This window comes from Capsicum annuum, chromosome 1, assembly GCF_002878395.1.
Source record: "Capsicum annuum cultivar UCD-10X-F1 chromosome 1, UCD10Xv1.1, whole genome shotgun sequence".
NCBI lineage: Eukaryota > Viridiplantae > Streptophyta > Magnoliopsida > Solanales > Solanaceae > Capsicum > Capsicum annuum.
Genome location: NC_061111.1, coordinates 255560630 through 255582842, shown reverse-complemented (window position 1 = coordinate 255582842; position 22213 = coordinate 255560630). Strand labels below are relative to the sequence as shown.

General features: G+C 37.6%; 2 protein-coding genes and 1 pseudogene across 2 annotated transcripts; 1 reads left to right on the top strand and 2 right to left on the bottom strand.

Moving 5' to 3' along the window:
- Nucleotides 1-671: 671 nt before the first annotated feature.
- On the bottom strand, nt 672-6286 carry LOC107854503 (annotated as a pseudogene).
- A 2205-nt stretch (nt 6287-8491) lies between these two features.
- Nucleotides 8492-14812, bottom strand: LOC107854989 (V-type proton ATPase subunit E). The gene is made up of 6 exons (XM_047402928.1): nt 14498-14812; nt 11832-11932; nt 10741-10933; nt 9953-10146; nt 9656-9755; nt 8492-8860 (listed from the first exon to the last, which is right to left on the bottom strand). Exons 1-6 carry the CDS (start codon nt 14597-14599, stop codon nt 8825-8827), a joined length of 726 nt encoding a protein of 241 aa, XP_047258884.1. The 5' UTR covers nt 14600-14812; the 3' UTR covers nt 8492-8824.
- A 1566-nt stretch (nt 14813-16378) lies between these two features.
- LOC107855761 (ubiquitin-conjugating enzyme E2 10) lies at nt 16379-21847 on the top strand. Its single transcript, XM_047402916.1, has 5 exons — nt 16379-16576; nt 17845-17930; nt 19295-19422; nt 20776-20880; nt 21437-21847. The coding sequence occupies exons 2-5, from the start codon at nt 17861-17863 to the stop codon at nt 21578-21580; spliced, it is 447 nt and encodes a 148-aa protein (XP_047258872.1). The 5' UTR covers nt 16379-16576; nt 17845-17860; the 3' UTR covers nt 21581-21847.
- Nucleotides 21848-22213: the final 366 nt, after the last annotated feature.

Below are 22213 nucleotides of genomic sequence, written 5' to 3'. Positions count from 1 at the left end.
GTAAAGTAAAAGTAAAAAAATATAGAGACATTTATATCGAAAAAATGTAACATAAGTGAAGATGACATGGAATTTTTGTATCTTGCTTTAAGGCAAAATTATAATTACCCATCAAAAGGATTAGGTGGATTAGGTTTGAAAGCTAAGTCAAAGATTTTGATGGTATTATGTGTGATTAATAACTTCGATTCATATTTGGTGTGGACGTTAAAATCTTTTAATGTTTTTTCCTAATACGAGAGGTTGTTAAATTTTTTTTTGAGATAAATACTTATTTGACTTGCTAGTTATTGTAATATAACCAGGAGATTACGTGTTCAAACCGTGGAAATCATGTGACCAGAAGATTACGGATTCAAGCCGTGAAACCAACTGCTGACAGGAATGCGGGGTAAGACTGTTGTACAATACACCCTTGTAGTCCGACTAGTTCGAACTCATGCCGAAAGGTACTACTTTAGGTGTAAAACATTTTTACGAACAAGAATTACTTGTAATCCTCCAAAGCTATGTCGCTCAGACTCTTCAAAACGTTCGTGGAAGTGTGTGGGACCCGCCAAAAGCAAAGTGCATTTTTGGAGAATCCAGTACGAGAATGCGACAACATTTTTGGAGAGTTGAGTAGCACAAATTCAATAGTTACCACACAAAATGCAGAAGGAAAAAACAAGTGAAATGAACAAAACTTTAATAATCCTTTAGTTATCTGTTACTGTACAAACTAATTGTGACTATTATCTTTCCTATTTTTCGTGGGCAGTCCGGTGCATTACAGCTCCCGTTATGCGCATGGTCCAGGAACGGGCCCGACCGCAAGTGTCTATTATACGCGGGGACCTTGCATTGTGCTAGAGGTTGTTTCCACGGCTTGAACCTGTGACCTCATCCTGGTCGCATGACAGCAACTTTACCAGTTGCTCCAATGCTCCCCTTACTCGTCGCGCTTTAGGAGGATCAACAGTATTCGCACTTACTATCTACACATCTCGAACATTTGAACCTATCTAGTACTACTTTTGGAGGGTCCGGGGAAGGGCTCGACTGCAAGGGTCTATTGTACGCAGCCTTGCCTTGCATTCTGCCAGAGGCTGTTTCAACGGCTGGAAACTGTGACTCCTGATCGCATGACAGCAACTTTATCGGTTACTCCAAGACTCCCCTTACTCATCTCGACCCTTTAGGAGGATCAACAGTATTCTCACTTACTATCTACACAACTCGAACATTTGAACCTATCTAGTACTACGTTTTAGTCTGAGTCACTATCTCCTTCTGTTGATTCTCCTCCATCCTTCAACGAATTGATTGAATCTTGTGATAACTCGCTTTGATACTGTTGCACCACCAACACCGATGCTGTAGTTGAAAATTCGGGACAAGTTAACAAGTTACCTAAAGGACCGAGTTCAGGACAATCGGTCTGTTTGTGCAATGCTGCTACTACTTGACCCTCAGACATTCTTCCGACAAGAAACAGATTGCATCGGTTGTATGCACGAATTGATTCTGTTGTTCCTGCTACATCCTTTACGAACTTCTCTTCATATTTGATCGAACTGTTCATGGAAATTTTGTGTTTTAAGTCAGTAAGCATCTCTTCATCCTCGGATTGAGCCTCGGGACTATAAGTTTGGTCGATATCTAACTTGACACTCGCTCCAGCAACCTCGGGGTCCAGTAGGAAATGAACCACGAGTAAGTTAATGCCAGGGTGCTCAGCCATACGCGTACCATAAGCAAGTGCTTCTCGATCATCATGTCCCCCGAAGAACAAGATGGTTACTTTGAAATCAACGATGCTAGCATGTACATGAGACGGACCACCGAGTCCTCGGTCTACCAAGATACCAACTGAACAAGGCGCGTGCTGAAGAACTCTCCGGTTCAGATGCCTAAGATCAGCTCTCGTTGTTTCCAAATGTCCATCGATCCTCTGATGTTTATGGAACGGGAGAATTATCATGCGGCCCTCTTACTCTCAGCACCAGCGATGATATCCTCGTGCATGCTATTCATCGGAGAGATTGCAGTTGTAGGTCGGATAGAAACCTTACTAAGATGCTCAAAAGTCTCGAAAGCAACAACAATTTGGTTAGAATCCGAAACCTCTCTTTTTTTCCAAAAAGGCAGTCCATTCTTTCTGGCCTTGTGGACCATCTGAATAGCCGAAGACCTTTCAGAAAGCTCCACGAGGTGCATTGCGTAGACGCGTAGTCCTTTCTTTGAAGCACCACGAGAAACCTCGATGAGATTGATCATCGTGGGAATACTCCTCGTGCTGTGGAAACAGGTCAAGATTCGGAGATGTTTGCTCGTGTCTTTCCTCTCAATAGTTCTGTGTTTGTATTTGGTTACAGCCAGTTTGGCCGGCTTGTACACCGATACCACTATAGGTGTTGTAATGAATGTCGTGAAGAGCGCCATCAAAACGATAATGGCAAATGTTTGATCATTCAATACCTGCAAAATTGGATATACAATGTAAACTACACGAAGAAAATTCAAAATCGACAGAAGTTTAGCCGATCTAAGTAAACTTACCCCTCGGTCGTTTCCAATGTTGAGGACAATGAGCTCCACTAGACCTTTCGTGTTCATCAAGAAACCAAGCATAACGGCCTCCTGAACGGGCATTTTACACAAGAGCGAGACTAAAGTAGTGCCAACGATTTTGCCAAAACACGATGTAAATATGACTAGAACGAGAAGACCCCACGATTGTGCCCCTTGAATAGTAGCTACATTCGTCTTTAGTCCACTCGAGACAAAGTACAACGGAAGGAATAGACCGGAAACAAGATCCTCAACTTTTTCCACCAGGGCACCGGAAAATGGTCCTTCCTTAGGTACAAGGACTCCAAGCACGAAAGCCCCGAATAGTGCATGAATACCAATAGTATCGGTCACAAATCCTGCAGCCAACACGGCTCCAAGTGTAGCGCAGACATATAACTCATCAACTGGCTCACCCTCAGCACAACGCTTATCCATCCAGTTGAATATCGGAGGACCAATGACTACGCAAACCAGGACGAATCCAGCGCCACACAAAAGTACCCATAGTGAAATAAGCGGTGAACTACTAGTACCTGAAAGGGAAATGGCAAGTGCAAGAAGAATCCAAGCAGCGACATCATTGATCGCTGCAGCAGACATGGCCATTCGACCAATATCAGTTGTTAAAAGCTTGAGTTCAGCCAGGATACGAGCCAAGACGGGGAAGGCGGTGATAGAAAGGGCTATTCCCATAAAGATTAGAAAAGGTCCTTGACTAACTCCTTTAGCAATAGTTCCTCTGAGAACACATGATGTACCTATTCCTAATGCGAAAGGAAGGGTAATTCCAGCGAGGGCGATACTAAGAGCTTTCTTTCCAGTACGACAAAGAGACTTTAGATCTAACTCGAGCCCAACGAGGAAAAGAAAGAAGAGGAGCCCCAAGTTTGCCAAAGTATCTAATACTGTGAGGCTCCTCGATGGAAATATTGCATCCAGATACTTCTGGTTCCGGCCAAGTGCAGATGGTCCAAGTAGAATTCCTCCCTGCCACAATACATATCAATTTACAGTCAGACCTCTCTATTTCCCATTTCACCTTTTCTATTAGAACCCGATACTATACACTAACTGTTCTAAACCGTTCATAAAAAAGTGATATTAGTAATCTTGACAGTAAGCCGTTCATAATGTTATCGTTCTCTCTGAATTTCCCTGATCTGCTTGTTTAAACAAGTTTACAGTAGCAAATTGAAGGCAATAGGTTGGACACGTTCACTACCTTTGACTCGAACTATATATATAAAAAGGGCAGCCCGGTGCAATAAAGCTCCCGCTATGCGCAGGGTCCGGGGAAGGGCCTCACCACAAGGGTGTATTGTACGCAGCCTTACCTTGCACTTCTGCCAGAGGCTGTTTCCAAGGCTTGAACCTGTGACCTTCTTGTCACATATCAGCAACTTTACCAGTTGCTCCAAGGCTCCCCTTCGACTCGAAGTATATATATACATAAAGCAAATAGTTTAACTTCTATACGTTGATTGTTTCTAAATCGTTCATACAAGTTAAAAGTATGCTGATGGTGTAAAGCGGGAGAAAGACTTACAATAATCTCAGCAATGACGCGGGGCTGTCTTAGAGGACTGAGAAGATAAGCGAGGACTCGAGTGAGTACAAGCACCAAACATATTTGTACAATGGCAAGTGGAAGTGCATAATCCAATGGACTATCCCCTTGGAATACTTCATAGGCGATGGACATTTCGTTGTTGTAGTTGAAGCCATGTTTGAACTTGAAGAAAACAACCTCAGATCAACCATAAAACAACATAATCTCTGCCATTTGTTAATATCTGCACACCAAAATCATGAAGAATCCAAAAATTTAGATGTGTTGCTTTTTAGTGTGTGTAATGCTAGACAAAACTTGCATAAAACTGTCAATCAGTGCTAGAGGCGAATCCAAGATTTAATCTTTATGAGTTCGGGGACAAGGGGCAGAACAACCTTTGATCTACTTAGTAGCTAGTGCAGTCCTGGAGGAAGAGATAAGCATCCAGTACTCCCTCGAACTATGACCAAAGTTGATAGGACACACTCCAACTTTACAGGGGTCCTATTAACCCCCTTGAACTCAATTTTAGCTTATTTTTGTCACCCTTTTGGGCTGACGTGACATCTTTATTATATAAAATGGGGTTCACGTCAAAGGTGCCACGTCAGCTAAAAAGGTTGACGAAAGGTACCATGTCAGCACAGAAGGGTGAATGTTCAGAGAGGTAATAGGGACCCCACAAAGTTGGAGTGTGTCGTACTAAATTTGGTCATAGTTCAGGGGGGTTACTAGATACTTTACTCGTCCAGTAATAAAAACGTCATCTAGGTATCACACAGAAACTTATTTTGTCATCTTGATCGTAATGGACTTAAAGGTAATTCAACATAAAAGGTGTAATTTTTCGTCCAAAAGAGTTCGGATGAACCTCTGGTTCACACCCAACTTCACCCCTAAATACAACTACAAAAACGAAAAGTTTGCTAAATAACAAAGCATACTTCAAGTTGGATTTGCAACTTTTATGCCCAAATACTTAAAAAAGCGCACAGACTGATGCATTACAGCTCTCACTATGCGCGGAGTTCAAGAAATGACCGGACCACAAAGGATCTATTGTACTTGGCCTTATCATGCATTTCTGCATGAGGTTGATTTCACCACCTAAACCTATGAACCTATGATCTCCTGATCGCGTGACAACAGCTTTACCACTTATGTTATAGTATCCTTCATAGCTCCCACTATGCGTGGAGTCCAAGGAATGACTGGACCACACGTATCTACTGTAAACGGCCTCATCATGCATTTCTACAAGACGCTTTTTTCACCACCTGAACTATGACCTCCTGATCGCATTACAATAGCTTTACCACTTAAGTTAAAACATCCTTCACAGTTCCCACTATGCGTGGAGTTCAAGGAATGACCGGACCATAAAAAGGATCTACTGTACACGGCCTCATCATGCATTTCTACAAGAAGTTGTTTTCACCACCACGACACCACCTGAACCTATGACCTCCCAATCGCATGACAACAGTTTTACCACTTATGTTAAAGCATCCTTCACAGCTCCCACTATGCGTGGGGTCCAAGGAATGACCGGACCACAAAAAGGATCTACTGTGCACTGCCTTATCATGATGTATTTCTGCATGAGGCTGTTTTCACCTCCTGATCGCATGACAACAGCTTTACCCCTTATGTTAAAGCATCCTTCACGTCAATAATGTATAGTTATCGACTACCTCCCACCCCCTAACGACATCATAGCGCGCGCTCATTTCCTTCAAGTTTCATAAATCAATACATATGTCATATAGACAACGAGGATCAGAAAGAAACCTGAATGCTGGAGAACTCGGAGACAATATTGAAAGGCAAGAATATCTGCATTTTCGAAACAATCTTGTTTTTTGAAATTTGTAAAGATTACAGAAAATTCAGAGAAACAAACTTAGGTTACCAAAGAGTGTGGCATTGGTACAATGAAAGACAAAATGAGAAGAGAAATATGGGGGGGGAATGTGTGTTAAAGAACTGAACTATAACACAAGCCTTCCATTATAACTCTCTATGGAGTCACTCGTTTGGTACGTTAGATAAGAATGATAATAATTTAAGATTAACTTTATTTTCATATTTATTAGATGATCTGCAGACCAAGATAGAAAACCTTTGACTAGGGATGATCTGCAGACCAAGATAGAAAACGATGTACAGACCAAACCGTCAAGTCAAATCAAATCGAAGAACCAAATCAAATCGAGGAAAAAAGCTGACTTATCCATTAATTGCTAATAAAATGATCCAAAGTTCAATATAAACTTTAAACCTAAACTTTTCATTCTTCATCTTATTTTTTTTAGGGTCAAGAGAATTTTTCATAATTGTGGTTTTTCATTAGCACATGAATAAAAATATACTTGATCTAAACTTCAATTACAATATAATTGTAAAAAATAATGATTATAAAAAAAAATCGAGAAGAATCGAAAAAACCAAGAAAAACCGAAAGAACTGACTAAAACCTAAACCGAAAAATCCTATTTTTTGTTGGTTTGATTTGGTTTATAGTTTTAATAAACCGACATAATTGGTTTGTTCTTTTTTTAATAGAAAACTAAACCAACCCGACCTAATTACACCCCTACCTATTTTTGAGTAGCAGATTTAATATTTATTATACTAGTCTCAAATATCGATATATATAGAACATTGCTTATCAGAAAAAAAACCTAAAAATCACGATATATATAGAACATTGAACATTACTTAACAAAAAAAACCTAAAATACACTATGTTACTACCTGAAATCGAACCCACAACCTATTACATACAAAAGTGGCATTTTGCCACTTGTACTAGATAATAGAGTAACAGATTTAATATTTTAGTATATCAGTTTATATATATATAGCTATATATATATAGAGTTTCCGTCGAAATTTGCGGGTGGCGTGCCACCCCATCGGCCTTAATAGATCCGCCCCTCATTATACAGGAGCCAAATTTATTTAATGCACAACCAAATAATAGCGACTACGGATTCATTAATTAAAAAAATATTCATTGTTCTTTTTTTTTTTTTTTAATTTGTATAAATGTATCATTCCAATTTTATTGAGTCGTAAAGCTTTTTAAATTAGTTACTTGATTTTAAAATAAATTGATTGGAAAAGAGAAAAAATGATTTTTTTTTAATTAGCATTATTATTTCCATAAAGTTGACTTATCTTCAATTATTGATGAAAAATAATAATAACAATAATAATAATAAATGTAGTTCTTGAGTCAAAATAGTGATGGAATGATACGTGCAAGTATAAAACTTGGTTTGTTATTCGGTATTTACTGACCCGACTAATTTAAATTCAAAATCTTTGAATAAAGAAGTGACGGAGATAAAGTTTGTACTAAAAAAATTCAAAATATAAAGAAATACACGCACGGAGAAGGCAATTTTATGATTTTGGTTCATGTTTACATAAAACTATGGAATAATACATAAATATGTCCTTTAACTTGGCCTCAGATTGCATTTATGACTTCCAACTTTGGATGTGCGCAAGTAGCTACGTGACATAAAACACGTAGAATGCCATGTAGGACATGAATTGACCATGTAGGACGTTGCATAGGACGCACCTGTCTACTTATTCAACGTCGTACAAGTTTAAGTGCCTACTTGTGCATACACAAAGTTGAGTAATGGTCAATCGAAACCCGCAACTACTACTATGGCTCCGCCCCTGTTTAACGATCAAAAACACACCTAAACTATCACTTTTTTCACGAATTTCATACCTCAACTATCCATTATTCTCTTTTCTTACCTACGTCTTGATGGTAAGTTGGCCGGTATTTGTTTCCGATCAACAACAAGCACGTGTAGGCCAACTTAGCATCGAAGGAAGTGATTGTTGTAGGCCAACTTAGCATCGAAGGAAGTGATTGTTGAGGTCTGAAGCTCGCAAAAGGTAATCGCATAGGTAGATAAATAGAACAATGAGTAGTTGACGTATGAAACTCGAGAAAAGGTGATACTCTAGGTGTGTTTTTTAACCATTGGAACCATTCCTTTAGTAGCACAAATTTTATTCATGAAGTACACCAGTGGCGGAGCTAGAATTTTCACAAAGGGGTTCAGAAATAAACATACGAACAAACTGAAGGGGATTCAACATCTACTATATATACATAAAAAATAATTTAACCACGTATAATAGTATAATTTTCCGCCGAAGGAGGTTTGTATTAACCCCCTCGCCAAAGAGTAGCTCCGCCCCTGAAGTTCACAACAACAACATACCCACCCAGTGTATTCCCACAAAGTGAGGTCGAGGTCTGTGGAGAGTAAAGTGTACGCAGTCCATACCACTACCTCAGATGAAGTAGAGACGCTGTTTCCGAAGTATACACTAAACAGAAAAATATTACTCACAATAATTTAATGTCTCAACTAATAAATCAAGCAACTTACACTTATTATTGACAACATTACACTGCAAAAAAATGCCCAGACTCAATGCTAGAGTACAAGAAGTATCACTCAAACATAAATTTGTTGCAATGCCCCAATGAAATAATCACAAGAAAACAAGACAGTTTCGGAATGAAAAGCGAGTCTTTCGGAGAAAATGAAATAATAGTACACAAAGCAAACCGATGGATGATAGTTTGGAACATCGGTCATTCGCCAATTAAGAATCCACAGAACGATGAATGAAGAGTGATGGATGATAAATACAACAAAAGGTTCCAGCCCCTCAGGCAGTAACCTGACCGAATAGGCACTTGCGGATCTGCAAGATTCAAGACATCAACGAAAAAGTTAACAACTAATTAAGCAGAGATAATAATATCTAACTGATGGAACGAGAGCTCTCGTTCAATGTACAAACACCAGGAGTCAGGAGAAAGGAATCTATCATAACCACCCCCCTTCCCCAACGCGGAACAAATGGAGGAGCATACTTGTTAAGTGTAAAAATGGGTAACTCTGGAAATTCGCTCTTGCTATCATCCTATCCGCGCTACGAACTAAATACTCATCTCATTTTACTGGTTAGTGTTCTCTGTCATTCATTCATTTCCTTCGGTTAATCTCCCTTTAATCGTTCATTTAAACCATCCTTACTGGTTCTGTTGCTGGTTATCAATGCATTCACAGTCTCAAGTTTCAATTAGCTTGAAAACTTAAAACGGGCAAAGCGCCAATATTACCTTACGGACATTTAATTATTAATTTCAGGTTTTCAGAAAGTCTCGACAAATATTGACTGCCCTCGACCCTAACTAAATTTAGAGGACAAAAATGATAAGGAGATGACAGTGCAAATTTTAAACCACATAGCTAAGAGGTACAATATGTCGACGAATTGAGCTGCATGAAGCTATTCTACTTACGAATCAGAAACAGTAATCATCTAAACGCATATCAAGTTAAACAATGAACAATTTAAGACACTTTTAAATAATAAGGGACGTATAGACAGCTAATACTCGAGCAGTACACAGGAGGAACGAAAATCAAAAGAACTAGCAAGACCAGGCAACAGAAATCTGAGAAGTATAAAGGAAAGGGTATAACAAAGTACCTCTGGTAGTTTCTTACGGAACACAACTTCCAATCTGGCATCAAGAGTGTTTTCACACACAATTTTCCCATCTCGAGAAGCCAACACCACTCCTCCGGAGCTGTGGGGATAAACACAGAGAAGTTGGTAAGAGGAGTTACACGATTTTTCAGAAAACCAATTTCTCCCAAAAGCAATAACACGCAAAACAGGAGAAAAAAAGGAATCCAGCCAACAGACATCAGGACCTAATTTAAGAACGACAGGCTGTACTTTCACGATTACTCTTGAAAGTAAGGTTGTAATAGAGCAGCTTACCAAGAAGGACCATGCATATTATGATGTGATGGGGCAGGAGGAAGGTAGATTTCATCACCAATGATCTCAGGTTGGTGGACATTTGCCTTCTCTGCATATTCTTCCTTTACTGCTTCCAGTACATGTTCAACCAGGTGTACATCATGTTTCCGACAACGCAGGAGGACACAAGGCTCTTTGAGCCTAAGCAAACTCTGCAACAGAAAGAGTTGGTTTCAAATCATGCCTGGAGAGTAAAAATTCAGTAAAGCATCCGGACAACATGAACGATCAAGCCAATTACGGTCACAAACAACATAAAAGACAACGACCTTGTTGTTAATCATTGTATTGCCATTGGTCATAGCACTCTAGATATTTAAATACTTGCAAAGAAGAAATTGCATGCTTCATATGACCATGAGAGTAAGGTATCAGTAAAAGTTCCTTGTCACACAATCCAATTATATTTTGGTATCTAAAACTATAACATGATTCTAGTAGTTATAGACTTAATACATTAAGACCCAATCCGAACTTGAAGCAAGAGATTCACAATTTCATGTTCTCATTCCATTGTAAAATACAGTAAATGCCATAAAAACCAAATAAGGATTCATAATCTGGCACCTAAGAGTTCAGATAACATGATAGATATAACCACATAGATAGATGACTAATGTTGGTCAACTTAAAAATATTATCTCTTCCATAAAATATTCCTACTCGGTTTATTAGATCTCATGGTTTCATTCGTGAAGTACAGAAAAGAAAAGAACGAAAGTGTTGTCGATTGACGTCCATAATACCTGAACAATAAGATCATGCAGAAGCTTCTTATAACCGCCATGGTGGTGATGAATAATAGAATCTATGATGCCATGCTCGTGATGGCTAAAATTTAAGAGCTCCTTTGCTGCTGCCTCCTTCATGGTGTCAACCAAGTCATCCTGAGCTTGAAGAACTTTGATTCGAGAGGCATTAAGTTGCATGGAGTACTCACTGCAAGAAGTACATTAAAAAGAAACTTTAAAGACCATGTCGGCCGATTGCAGTTCAAATTAGATAAGCTGAACCACACAGAATGTTACTTTCACAAAACAATAGCAATTTAAAATTAAACTTCGTACCTAGTTCAACATGATCTGGCTTGCTACAGTCTACAAAAAAGAACATCATCTGGAAATCAACTTCAACTTCAGACCAGATTTAACCATGTGGCTTTGTTCCAAAAAGAACTAACTCTCACTATCACGAAGTACTAAAAAAAGGTTTTATATGGTAGCATACAACACTAGAACATTGCAAAGCACAAAAGCTCCAGAAGATGCCACCAGTAACAACCACAATGCGCCCAGTGAAACAACACAAAGTGGTCTAGGGTGGATAGAGTGTAAACAGACCTTACCCTACCTCGTGAAGCAAAATAAAGGAAAGATGCCACTAGTAAAATCTATACACAATTCTTTTACTTGAGCAATAACCCAGCAAAACAAAACTGACAACTGATAAAGTACATCCATGATGTTTCAAACCAAGCATCGAACAACAAAAGAAGAAACCTGGATCTACTAAAAAAAGAGGCATTCTCAAGTTGCAAACCAAATCCTAAACTAAGACACCAAATACAAATAATCACTCTCTTCCAAAATCAAGTCATTGCTAATATAGTTACAAAACAACGATTCCATTTGCTGTTAGAGTCACAGTATCTGAATATCTTCTCTTCCCAGTTAGAGCACAATGGCATTTTGATAGCTAACAGGAAATCAAATCGTAGCATTTGACAAGCAATATGAATTCCCAAACACAAAATCAAAGAACATTTTCTTTAATCCAATTTGACCTAAAGCACAAAATGATAACACAACAACAAACCAAAACAAGTGAGCAAAATTACATCTTCTTGCGAACATCCACTTGTTTCTCTTTGCGCTCATACTCCTGTCTAATCTTCTTCTTCTCCGCTTCTACTAGCTGCAACTTCTCGATGTTGAATTCCTAAGTAACAATCACATTCACTGTGCATTAATTCTCTAATTACGGTAAAAGAAACTCCAAAAATAGGCAGATTCAACTATTTGTCAGTGAATTTAGATGCACTGCTATTTTCAGCTCAAACTACATTTACGATTAGAACTTTTCAATTCCAGTTATATATATAAAAAGTCTGAACTTTTTTGACAAATACACATATAAGACTTTTACACTCGACTACAAAAAAATAAAGGGCAGTTCGATGCACTAAAGCTCCTGCTCCCCCCGAACGGACCACAAGGGTCTGTTGTACAAATATAATTCAAAATTTTCAAGCAAGTACAAATATTTTTACACTCGTTATCACCAATAGTAGTGGCTGATAGAACTATTCACACACACTGATTTTAAATTTTGGATCCTTTTATGGCAGGGAACACTGTGTGAAGCAGAAATAATTAAATTGAACTCAACTCCTCGATGTTGCATTCCTAAGAATTACCACATCCACAGTGCATTATTTCTCTTCTTACCTAAAATGAAACTCCAAAAACAGGCAGATCCAACTATTTGTCAGTGAACTTAGAAGCATTGCTCCTTTTAGCTCAAACTATATATATATATAATTAAAACTTTTCAACTCCAATTATTATTTACAAAATGGTTGGAACTTTTTTTTTTTTTTTGACTTGCACAGGGTGTCTGAGACTCTTCGAGCCCCGACTAATCCCGGGGGTGCACAGGCCCACGGCAAGGAGTTTCCCGCACAAAAAGGTTGGAACTTTTCCACACAAATACACATTTAGAACCTTTTACACTCGAACAACATATGTAATTCAAAATTTTCAGATAGTACGTAAATTTTTACACTTGTTATCACAAATAATAGTGACCGTAGGACTATCACACTCATGACTTTAAATTTTGGAATCATCTCTAACTCCAAAAAACACTAGATGCAGAGTATAGATAGTTAAAACTTTCTAAAAATTATACATTTAAAACTTTTTAGACTCGAACTACATATATACAACAACATACCCAGTGTAATCCTGTAATCCCATAATTGGAGTCTGGGGAGCGTAGAGTGCACACAATCACAGACCTTAATTTTGCCTTGAGGGACAGAGAGGTTGTTTTCGATAGATACTCGCCTCAAGGCACTATATATATATATAATTGGAAATTTTTAAAAATGACATATTTAACCCCCAAAAAATAGTCACTACAGCACTATACAGACTTCCCGACTTAAAACTTTGGATCCGCCTCTGACTCCAAGCATTGCTCAATACAAAAACGATAAAAATTAAATTAAATTCAACATGAATAAACAAGATTAAAGGACATTTTGATACATTCTATATATCTCTTTAACTTAAGATCATAAAGTAACATTCAGAAGTCATTTTACTTTCTTAAACTTTGTGTCAGGTCAAAACAACACATTAACAAAGAGGTAGTACACTTATCTTACTTTAAATCCTGAATCCACCCATGAATCTAAAAAAGGCTCGATGCAAAAACAATCAAATTAACTCATTTTACCTTACCAAACTCCGTGTCAGGTCAAAATAAGATAAACAAATGTACTACACTTTTCGACTTCAAATTCTGAATCCGCCTCTTACTCTAAAAAATGCTCGATACTAAAAAATAAATTAAAAATAAAACAAACAAATTAAAACAAATGCACTACACTTTTTCAATTTAAATTCTAAACCCGCCTCTAACTCTAAACAATGTTCCATACAAAAACAATCAAATACTTAATTTGTATAACAATATTCAAAAGTCATTTCACTTTATCAAACTCAGTGCCAAGTCAAAAACAAACAAACAAATTGAAACAAAATAGTACACTTTCCGATTCAAATTCTAGATCCGCCTCTGACTCCAAACAATTCTCCATACAAAAACAATAAAATTGAATTCAATTTAATTTGTATAACAAAAGATATAAATGTTGTTGGAGTCCCACATCGGTGGGTTAAAGGGTCCTTGGTTTCCTTATATGGTCTTGGGCAATCCTCTCCTCATGAGCTAACTTTTGAGGTTGAGTTAGGCTCAAAGTCCATTTCTTTATCATTGTATCAGAGCCAGACCCACCCAGTTCATTGTTTAAAATGTTGGACCCTCCATCTTATATTGTCCACGCTTCAGATGTCCAGTCCTGGGCGTGTGGGGGTGTTGGAGTCCCACATCGGTGGGTTAAAGGGTCCTTGATCTTCTTATATGGTCTTGGGCAATCCTCCCCTCATGAGCTAGGTTTTGAGGCTGAATTAAGCTCAAGATCCATTTCTTTATTAAATGCTCTATTTAAAAAAACGCTTTCAAAACTCATTTATCAAACTCTGTGACTAAGACAAAACCAGACAAACAAACTGAAATGAAAGTAGTACACTTTAAATTCTGGATCCGCCTCGAACTCTAAACAATGCTCGATACAAAAACAATAAAACTGAATTCTAAATGCTCTGTTTACACTCTGGATCCGCCTCTAACTCTAAACAATGCACGATACAGAAACGCATAAAATTGAATAAAATTTAATTAATATAATCAAAAAATAATATAAGAGCTACTTACTTCCTCAGCAGAGACGGAAATCTCATTAGCTTTTTCTTCAGCTTCTTGCCGGATAAATCTGACCATTTGCTGGATCTGCTTTGATACATCTGCATCGTTCATTTTTCCGGACCTTGAATTCGGATCTAAATTCGGGTCAACGGGATGATCCGATCAAGCAAAATTCGGGTTATAGAAGAAGATAGGTAAGAGCAAAGTTGACAGTTCATATAAATTTGTAGAATTATTGAAACTGAATTATTATATGTTTGATCTATATACCCCTGGATTTTATTAGAAATTGAGTTACCCCAGGATTTTTGTAAATAGCAGTTAGGTACATTTTCTTTTATCAAAGAATTTGGGACAGGCTAGGATAAGATGCGGAAGGAAAAGCGAGACTGAGGTGGTTCAGATAGAGGTGTGCATGGTTTGGGTTAAAATCGATCAAAATTGGAAAATAAAAAAACGAATTAAATCGATTAAAACAAATTGATTTTTATTTTGTTTTGTTTGATTTTACATTTTTACAAATCAATAATATTTGATCTAATTTACCGAAATTTGAAGAGTTATTGAAACTGCATTATTATATGTTTGATTTATGTACCCCTTGTGTTTTATTGAAAATTACTCGAATCACTCTGAAAGCGCTGTAAATAGCATTTAGGTATATTTTCTACTTGTTTTCTAAAGAGTCGAGGACAAGGTAGAGTGGCCTTGATAAAGGACAGGATGTAGGAAGTGAGTTTGAGGTGATTCGATTATGAGTAAAGGAGATAGATACATGGATTTTTAGTGTGGTATTGAAAGGTCGACTGTGAATGGTTACAAACAAAGACGGGACCTGTGATGATAGAAGAGGCAAGAGCAGAGTTTGACACTTTGACAACACAGAATTTGTAATTTTATTGAAACTGTAATCACGTGTTTGATTTATCTACCCTTGAAAATTTCGCATTTAACCTAATTAAAGGATTGATTAGTCCATCAACACCAGATCTTGACATGTATTTTATTATGTTACTTAAAAATGGGACAGTTGAATTTGCTAATGGGGTCAAGCACGTGCACGCTAAATCTAACGTTGTTTACATTCATTACCAATAGACTCTGATTGTTTATTAGATGAAAAAATACATGTAACATAAGTAAAGCGTAGTAAAGTAAAAATAACCGATAGATAGATGTGATGAAGTCATAAATGGCATCCTCCGTAAATAAAGATGCCCTGTCGTAAGAGTAAAAACACACAAAAAGGAATAAAGGAGAAACACAACTTAAAGAGTATATTGTATTGTCAAATGAAAGAAAATTTCTATTTATACAGTACTGTGGGTAAACGGTAACCCTGCAAACTGGGTTTCTTATGAGGCTCATATAGTACTACATCCAATGTTGTATTACTAGATGACTTTATTCGTTATGTATGTCAGCAATATCTTCGACAAAAGTTGATACAATACGCGCCTGCGCCTCTGATGGATTTTGACTCTTATGTCCATTATCCCTTTTTTCCTTCTAATCCTCGCCCTTCGAGAATCATTTTATGTGTAAAATATCTCATTCGAGATGCTACTAAGCTAATGTCCGGGTGTCTTTAGCGAGAGGTTCTTTTGCTTCGTGACACAACCCTCGATAGTCTTTACCCAATACAATTATAACCACGAGAGATCATTTATGGTCCAACACACGCTATGAAGGCATAAATATTATTCCCTAGTATTATTTCTAAATTGTGCGATCATTAGTAAAAACGAAACTAGTATTGAAAGTACGACTTCGACAAAATTATTCAAGACAACTTCCGATCCCGAAACCTGTGGATTATGGGCCCACAACGCTTCCGCGGCGCCACTCCATTGTTGTTAAAACTCTCTCAAATCATCGAAACATCAATTAAAGAAAAGTTCAAAGGGATCAAAGTGCAACATTTACAAAACATTTGGATTGTAAATGAACATAAAAAAAGTTATGCAACTTTTCATTGTTACAGATTAGTACATAAAGTTTTGCCTATAAAAGCCTTCTATCTCGGTTCACCACAAAACTCTTCCATTTTCAGGAAAAAAATAAAAACTGAGTAGGAGGATCTCTGAGGTAAAAAAAATCCCCTTATCTCTGAAAATTCTGAATATTTTTGTATGTATGTGTATATATTTGTTTTGCTATGTGTGTAAATATATGTAAAATCTTCGTATATAGAGCTGATTTAGGGTTTTTTGTTATTAGTGTAAATTAGTGATTTTTGTGTGTATGTGTATATATTTATTTTGCTATATATGTAAAATCTTCATCAAAATTGAGCTGATTTAGTTTTTTTTTTTTGTTGTTGTTGTATGTTTGTGTATGTGTATATATCTATTTTGCTACGTGTGTAAAATCTTCATCAAAACTGAGCTGATTTAGGGTTTTGTTGTTGTATGTTAGAGATTTTTGTGTGTATGTGTATATATTTATTTTGCTATGTATGTAAAATCTTCCTCAAAATTGAGCTGATTGAAGTTTTTGTTGTAAATTAGAGATTTTTGTGTGCATGTGTATATATTTGTTTTGCTATTTGTGTAAAATCTTCATCAAAACTGAGCTGATTTAGGGTTTTGTCGTTGTATGTTAGAGATTTTTGTGTGTATGTATATATATTTATTTTGCTATGTATGTAAAATCTTCGTCAAAATCCAGCTGATTTAGGTTTTTGTTGTTGTTGTAAATTAGAGATTTTTGTGTGTATGTGTATGTATTTATTTTGCTATGTACGTAAAATCTTCCTCAAAATTGAGCTGATTGAAGTTTTTGTTGTAAATTAGAGATTTTTCTGTGTATGTGTATGTATTTATTTTGCTATGTGTGTAAATATATCTAAAATATTCGTGTATATTCGAGCTGATTTAGGGTTTTTGTTGTTGTTGTTGTTGTAAATTAGAGATTTTTGTGTGTGTGTATATATTTATTTTGTTATGTGTGTAAATATAAGTAAAATCTTCATATATATTCGAGCTGATTTAGGGTTTGTTGTTGTTGTTGTAAATTAGAGATTTTTGTGTGTATGTGAATATATTTATGTTGCTGCTATACATGTAAATAATCTTTATTATATACTCGAGCTTATATTCGTTTTATACTTGAGCTGATTTTGGGTTTGTTCGTGTTTTTAATTAAGAATTTGTGTATGTATATATACTTATTTTGCTGCTAGACATGTAAAAATCTTCGTTATATAGTCGAGCTGATTTAAGGTTTCCTGTTGTTGTGAATTGGGGATTTGTGTGTGTTTGTGTATATATTTATCTTGCTGTTATGTATGTAAAAATCTTCGTTTTATACTCGAGCTGATTTAGGGTTTTTTATTGTTGTTGTTGTAAAATTAGGGATTTGTGTACGGATATGGCATCCAAGAGGATTCTGAAAGAGCTCAAGGATCTCCAGAAAGATCCTCCTACCTCTTGCAGTGCTGGTACCATATATATCTCTTTGTTCCTTTTTTTCCCATTGTTGTTTTTGTGTTATAATTACTATTTTTAGGGATCCCCCCGGGAATTGGTTTATGTGTTGATGAATAAGGTATCGGAAAAAGCCTCTCTATCTCACCTTTGAGGTAAAGGTAAGGTTTGCGTACAACCCTTCCCATACCTCGGTTTGTGGGAATACACTGGTTATGTTGTTGATGAGTAAGGTTGCGTGAGAATATTGTTGACGAGAAAACTTGTTTGTACCAAAAGTTAATTTAACTTTCAAAAGAAGCACCAAAAGGGTGTGGTGTAGTGGTAATGAAGTGGGTTTAGAAAATCTCCACATAGATAAAAAAAGCACTAGGTGATTTCTTTTTATTTGTTCTAGTCTTGGTGGACAGATTTACTTAGTATCTGCTGTGAGTGCGAGGTGGTACTTGTTGATACAGTCGAGGTGTGCGAAAGCTAGACCGGACACCATTGTCATAGTGACAATTTGATGTGTTACCTAACTATTATTGAGTTGTGGTTACGCCCTTCCCCGGATCTTTCCCATATCATGCGCACAGCTTTTGGTGCACAGGGATGCCCTATCTATCTGTTAGTAAGTGATGAGTTTTAAAGGATATGTCATGCATTTGTTCTTAATGCAAACACAGGCGTGGATAAAATTCTTTTCGGTTTTTTGATCCTTCTAGGTGAGTGAGTTAAAATGAAATTGGTTGATGCTTTTTAACTAGCCTCATAGAAGAAAGAATTCTTCAGCCTTCCGAAGGATGGGAGAAATTAGTTGTGGCATGTAGATGAGACTCTTACGTTTCCCATTCCTCTGTTTTTTTCTTTTGGTAGTGTCGCGTCATGTTATTTGTGGAGGTCATGACATTCTTGGTTCAATGATGTTATTTCTGGAGGTTAGGTCCTGTCGTCTAAGTTGCGTAGACTCTTCACTTTTGATGCCGCACCCGTGTCGGATTCTCCAAAAATACACTAGTTGTGGAGAATCGGACATGCACCCGATGACATTTTTGAAGAGTTCGAGCAATATAGCCTGGCGTTCTTGGTTTAATACAGCTTTGCTCTCCTCATATCTAATGGAGCTAAATGCAGGAGGAACAATAATAGGAAAAATCCAGATGCTTGCTTTTCCGGTGTTTGTTAGCATGATCAAATGATACATTGTAAGGCACAAATTGCACATGATACAGAATTTTGAAAGACCCATGCATGAAGTAAAGGTGGCTTGTGCATATGAAGTAGCCTACCATGTCTGTGTTTATTGTTGAGACGTGTTTACAATCTGCATCTCGAGAGTTATTTGAATGTTTCTGCTTTTTTCTTTTGTAACGTTGTTCTCTGATTATTCTGGCAGGCCCTGTTGCTGAAGATATGTTTCACTGGCAAGCGACACTTATGGGTCCATCTGACAGTCCTTATGCTGGCGGAGTGTTTCTTGTGACCATTCATTTTCCACCTGATTATCCATTCAAGCCTCCAAAGGTATCCAATCTACATCATGGGTTTACATACATTTCTCGATGACTCACCTGATAAAGGGTTTTCCTGCTTATCAATGCACTATTCCTAAATCTTTCTGGGGTCTTTTCGCAGTATCAAACGTGCTATTGTTTCCAGACTTGCAATATAATATGTCAATTGATTCCAAAGTCTTTGTTCACAACAATATTTTAAACCAAGTATAGTTGTTAGAGCTCATTTGTTAGGGAGATAGCTGCTTTCTTCCCCTATATCAGTTGAAAACTATTGTGTGAATGAGCCCTTCTATAAAGCTCAAATTTGTTGGAATTAGTCATACTTTAAATTTAAGTTAATTGATTGCAAAGTCTATTAGACTGGTCAATTACACTGGTATAAAGAAAGCCCGACTTTTTACTGGCATGGTAGTTATGGTATAGCTGCCAGTGAGTTATCTTCTGTTCATATTTGAGACGTGTACTCCAGGACTTGCAGAAGTTCTGAGACAGATTCGATATACTTTACTCAAAAGCCGCTGAAGTATGCACTACTTCCTGTATTAGTGACAAGAAAGAATTTGGTTGCTGGCTTGATTATTTAGTCGAGTTGGTTTTCCAATTGTCTTTGCGCCTGCTTTGCTTGTGTGGAATCCACTGAAGTCATGAACTGCGTGGGAGAATGATTACAGCATGTTTTTCAAATTTAAGAAGAATGACTTGGACTTGGCCCCAAAGTGATTGGCGAGTGTTTGACGCTTAGGAGTAACAACTTGGAGCCTAGGCTTTAATCGTTGCTGAACCACTCGCTGTGAGACAATCTGCTCCAACCTTGGTAGGCAGGTTTACTTGGTATTATGTTTGTGTGCTAGTTGCAGGCTGCTCGGTTGATTAGTGGAAGTGCGTGCACAAGCTGGTCCTGACACCATTGTCATCCAAAAAGACTAAGAAGGATGACATGACTTGGATTACCCTCTTGGTTGAGTTCAAGTTCCATAACTATCCATATTGTGAGATTTTGGAGTTCTCTACACTCTTCAGTGTTGGTGCGTGAATCACATAGGCAATTGCTTTCAGTTTCTCAGGTTTGAGAACATGCATCTTGTTAGTTTCATCAAAAACATTCCCCTCATGAGTGCTACGTCGACACTTAACAAGAGGACAGAAAGTCTATTTCTCTTGTTGGTGTCATGAGTACTATCTCCAACAATGGATAGACTTTTTTTTATGTATTATCCTAGAATTGACTTGGCATGCTCTTCGATTAATTTGCCAAAGTATATAAGTAGTGGCTGTCTCCGTAGGCAATGTATGCCTTTACTTTTTCTTTACTCTTTTTCCCTGTGAAAATTTCACACATCATTTATGGAACAATGTCCAGGTAGCTTTTAGGACCAAGGTATTTCACCCAAATATCAACAGCAACGGTAGCATTTGCCTCGACATTTTGAAGGAACAATGGAGCCCCGCACTTACGATTTCCAAGGTTATTTCCGACACAGTTTCATATACATTTGATCTTTTTATTTTGCTTTTACATCTCAAAAGTTTCAGGAACTTATACTCTGCCCAATTGGATGAAATGAACTAAGAATGTGAATGCTCTCAATCAATATTGCTATTTATGTAGTTGTCCTACCATCCATTTAATCTTAAAAGAATGCAATGATATTTCTCTTCCGTTGAGAGTGTAATTTAATCTATGTTGCTCGGACTCTCCAAAAATGTGGCCTCACCCGTGTCGGAACCTACAAAAATGCATTACTTTTGAAGGATCCGACATGCACCCCGATGACATTTTCAAAGAGTCCGAGCAACATAGAATTTAAGACTCTTTGAGTACCAGCAGCTTCTCTTTTCCAGTTGAAGTTCTCGACAGAGCTAAAAGAGTGAAATATGCGAATCACATCATACCTTGGCCGTTTCCAAGTGCATTAGCCATAAACCGATCTATCAAAGCGTAGAGATATCGTAGTGAGGGAAATACAATATGGGTGGGTGAATGTATGCTGGTGGCTTATTTTGTTGTGGATTACTTGCAGGTGTTGCTGTCGATCTGCTCTCTGCTAACAGACCCTAATCCTGATGATCCTTTAGTGCCTGAGATAGCTCATATGTACAAGACTGATAAAAGCAAGTACGAAGCAACTGCTAGGAGCTGGACCCAAAAGTATGCGATGGGTTAGTTGCTGCTCATACTCGTGTCCGGAGGGCTCTCCTTTCCCTCTGCGCGAGTTTGTCGTCGTTGTCTATGATGTATGAAGAAGTGTTTGTTTCTTATGCATAATCAAACTCAAAGAGGAAAGGTTGAATTGTGGCCTGACTGTGCAACATTTAATTTGTTTGTGTAAACCACCTTAAAATGGTTTTGAAATCCTATGGGTTGGGTTCAATGTAGTAGACATTTTGACCCTTGGCAACTGAACTAAGTGATCTTTTTTTTTTCGATTTCCCATCCAGTGTCCGGTACCTGCATTGGAGTCCGACTAATTCAGATTCGTGCCGCATAGGGCCCCATTCAGAGGGAAGCGCTTCCTACCTAGGGCTCGGGTAACCCGAGCGAGACCTTTGGTTAAGAGTGGAGTAGCCCCATACGCTACTCCTTTGGTGGTGAACTAAGTGGTCTCTGTTACATATGAAGTTGTTTAAAGCCTAATACTTGAATGCTTTTGCTTGTTCAATTTCTAGGAAAAAACATCAATTTCCCATGTGGATGAGTAAATAGTTGAGTCGAGGGTCTATTGGAAACCTCTCTGCCTCGTAAAGGTAGGGGTAAGGTTTGTGTACCCCGACAATCCTTCAGTGAAGACCTGATGATA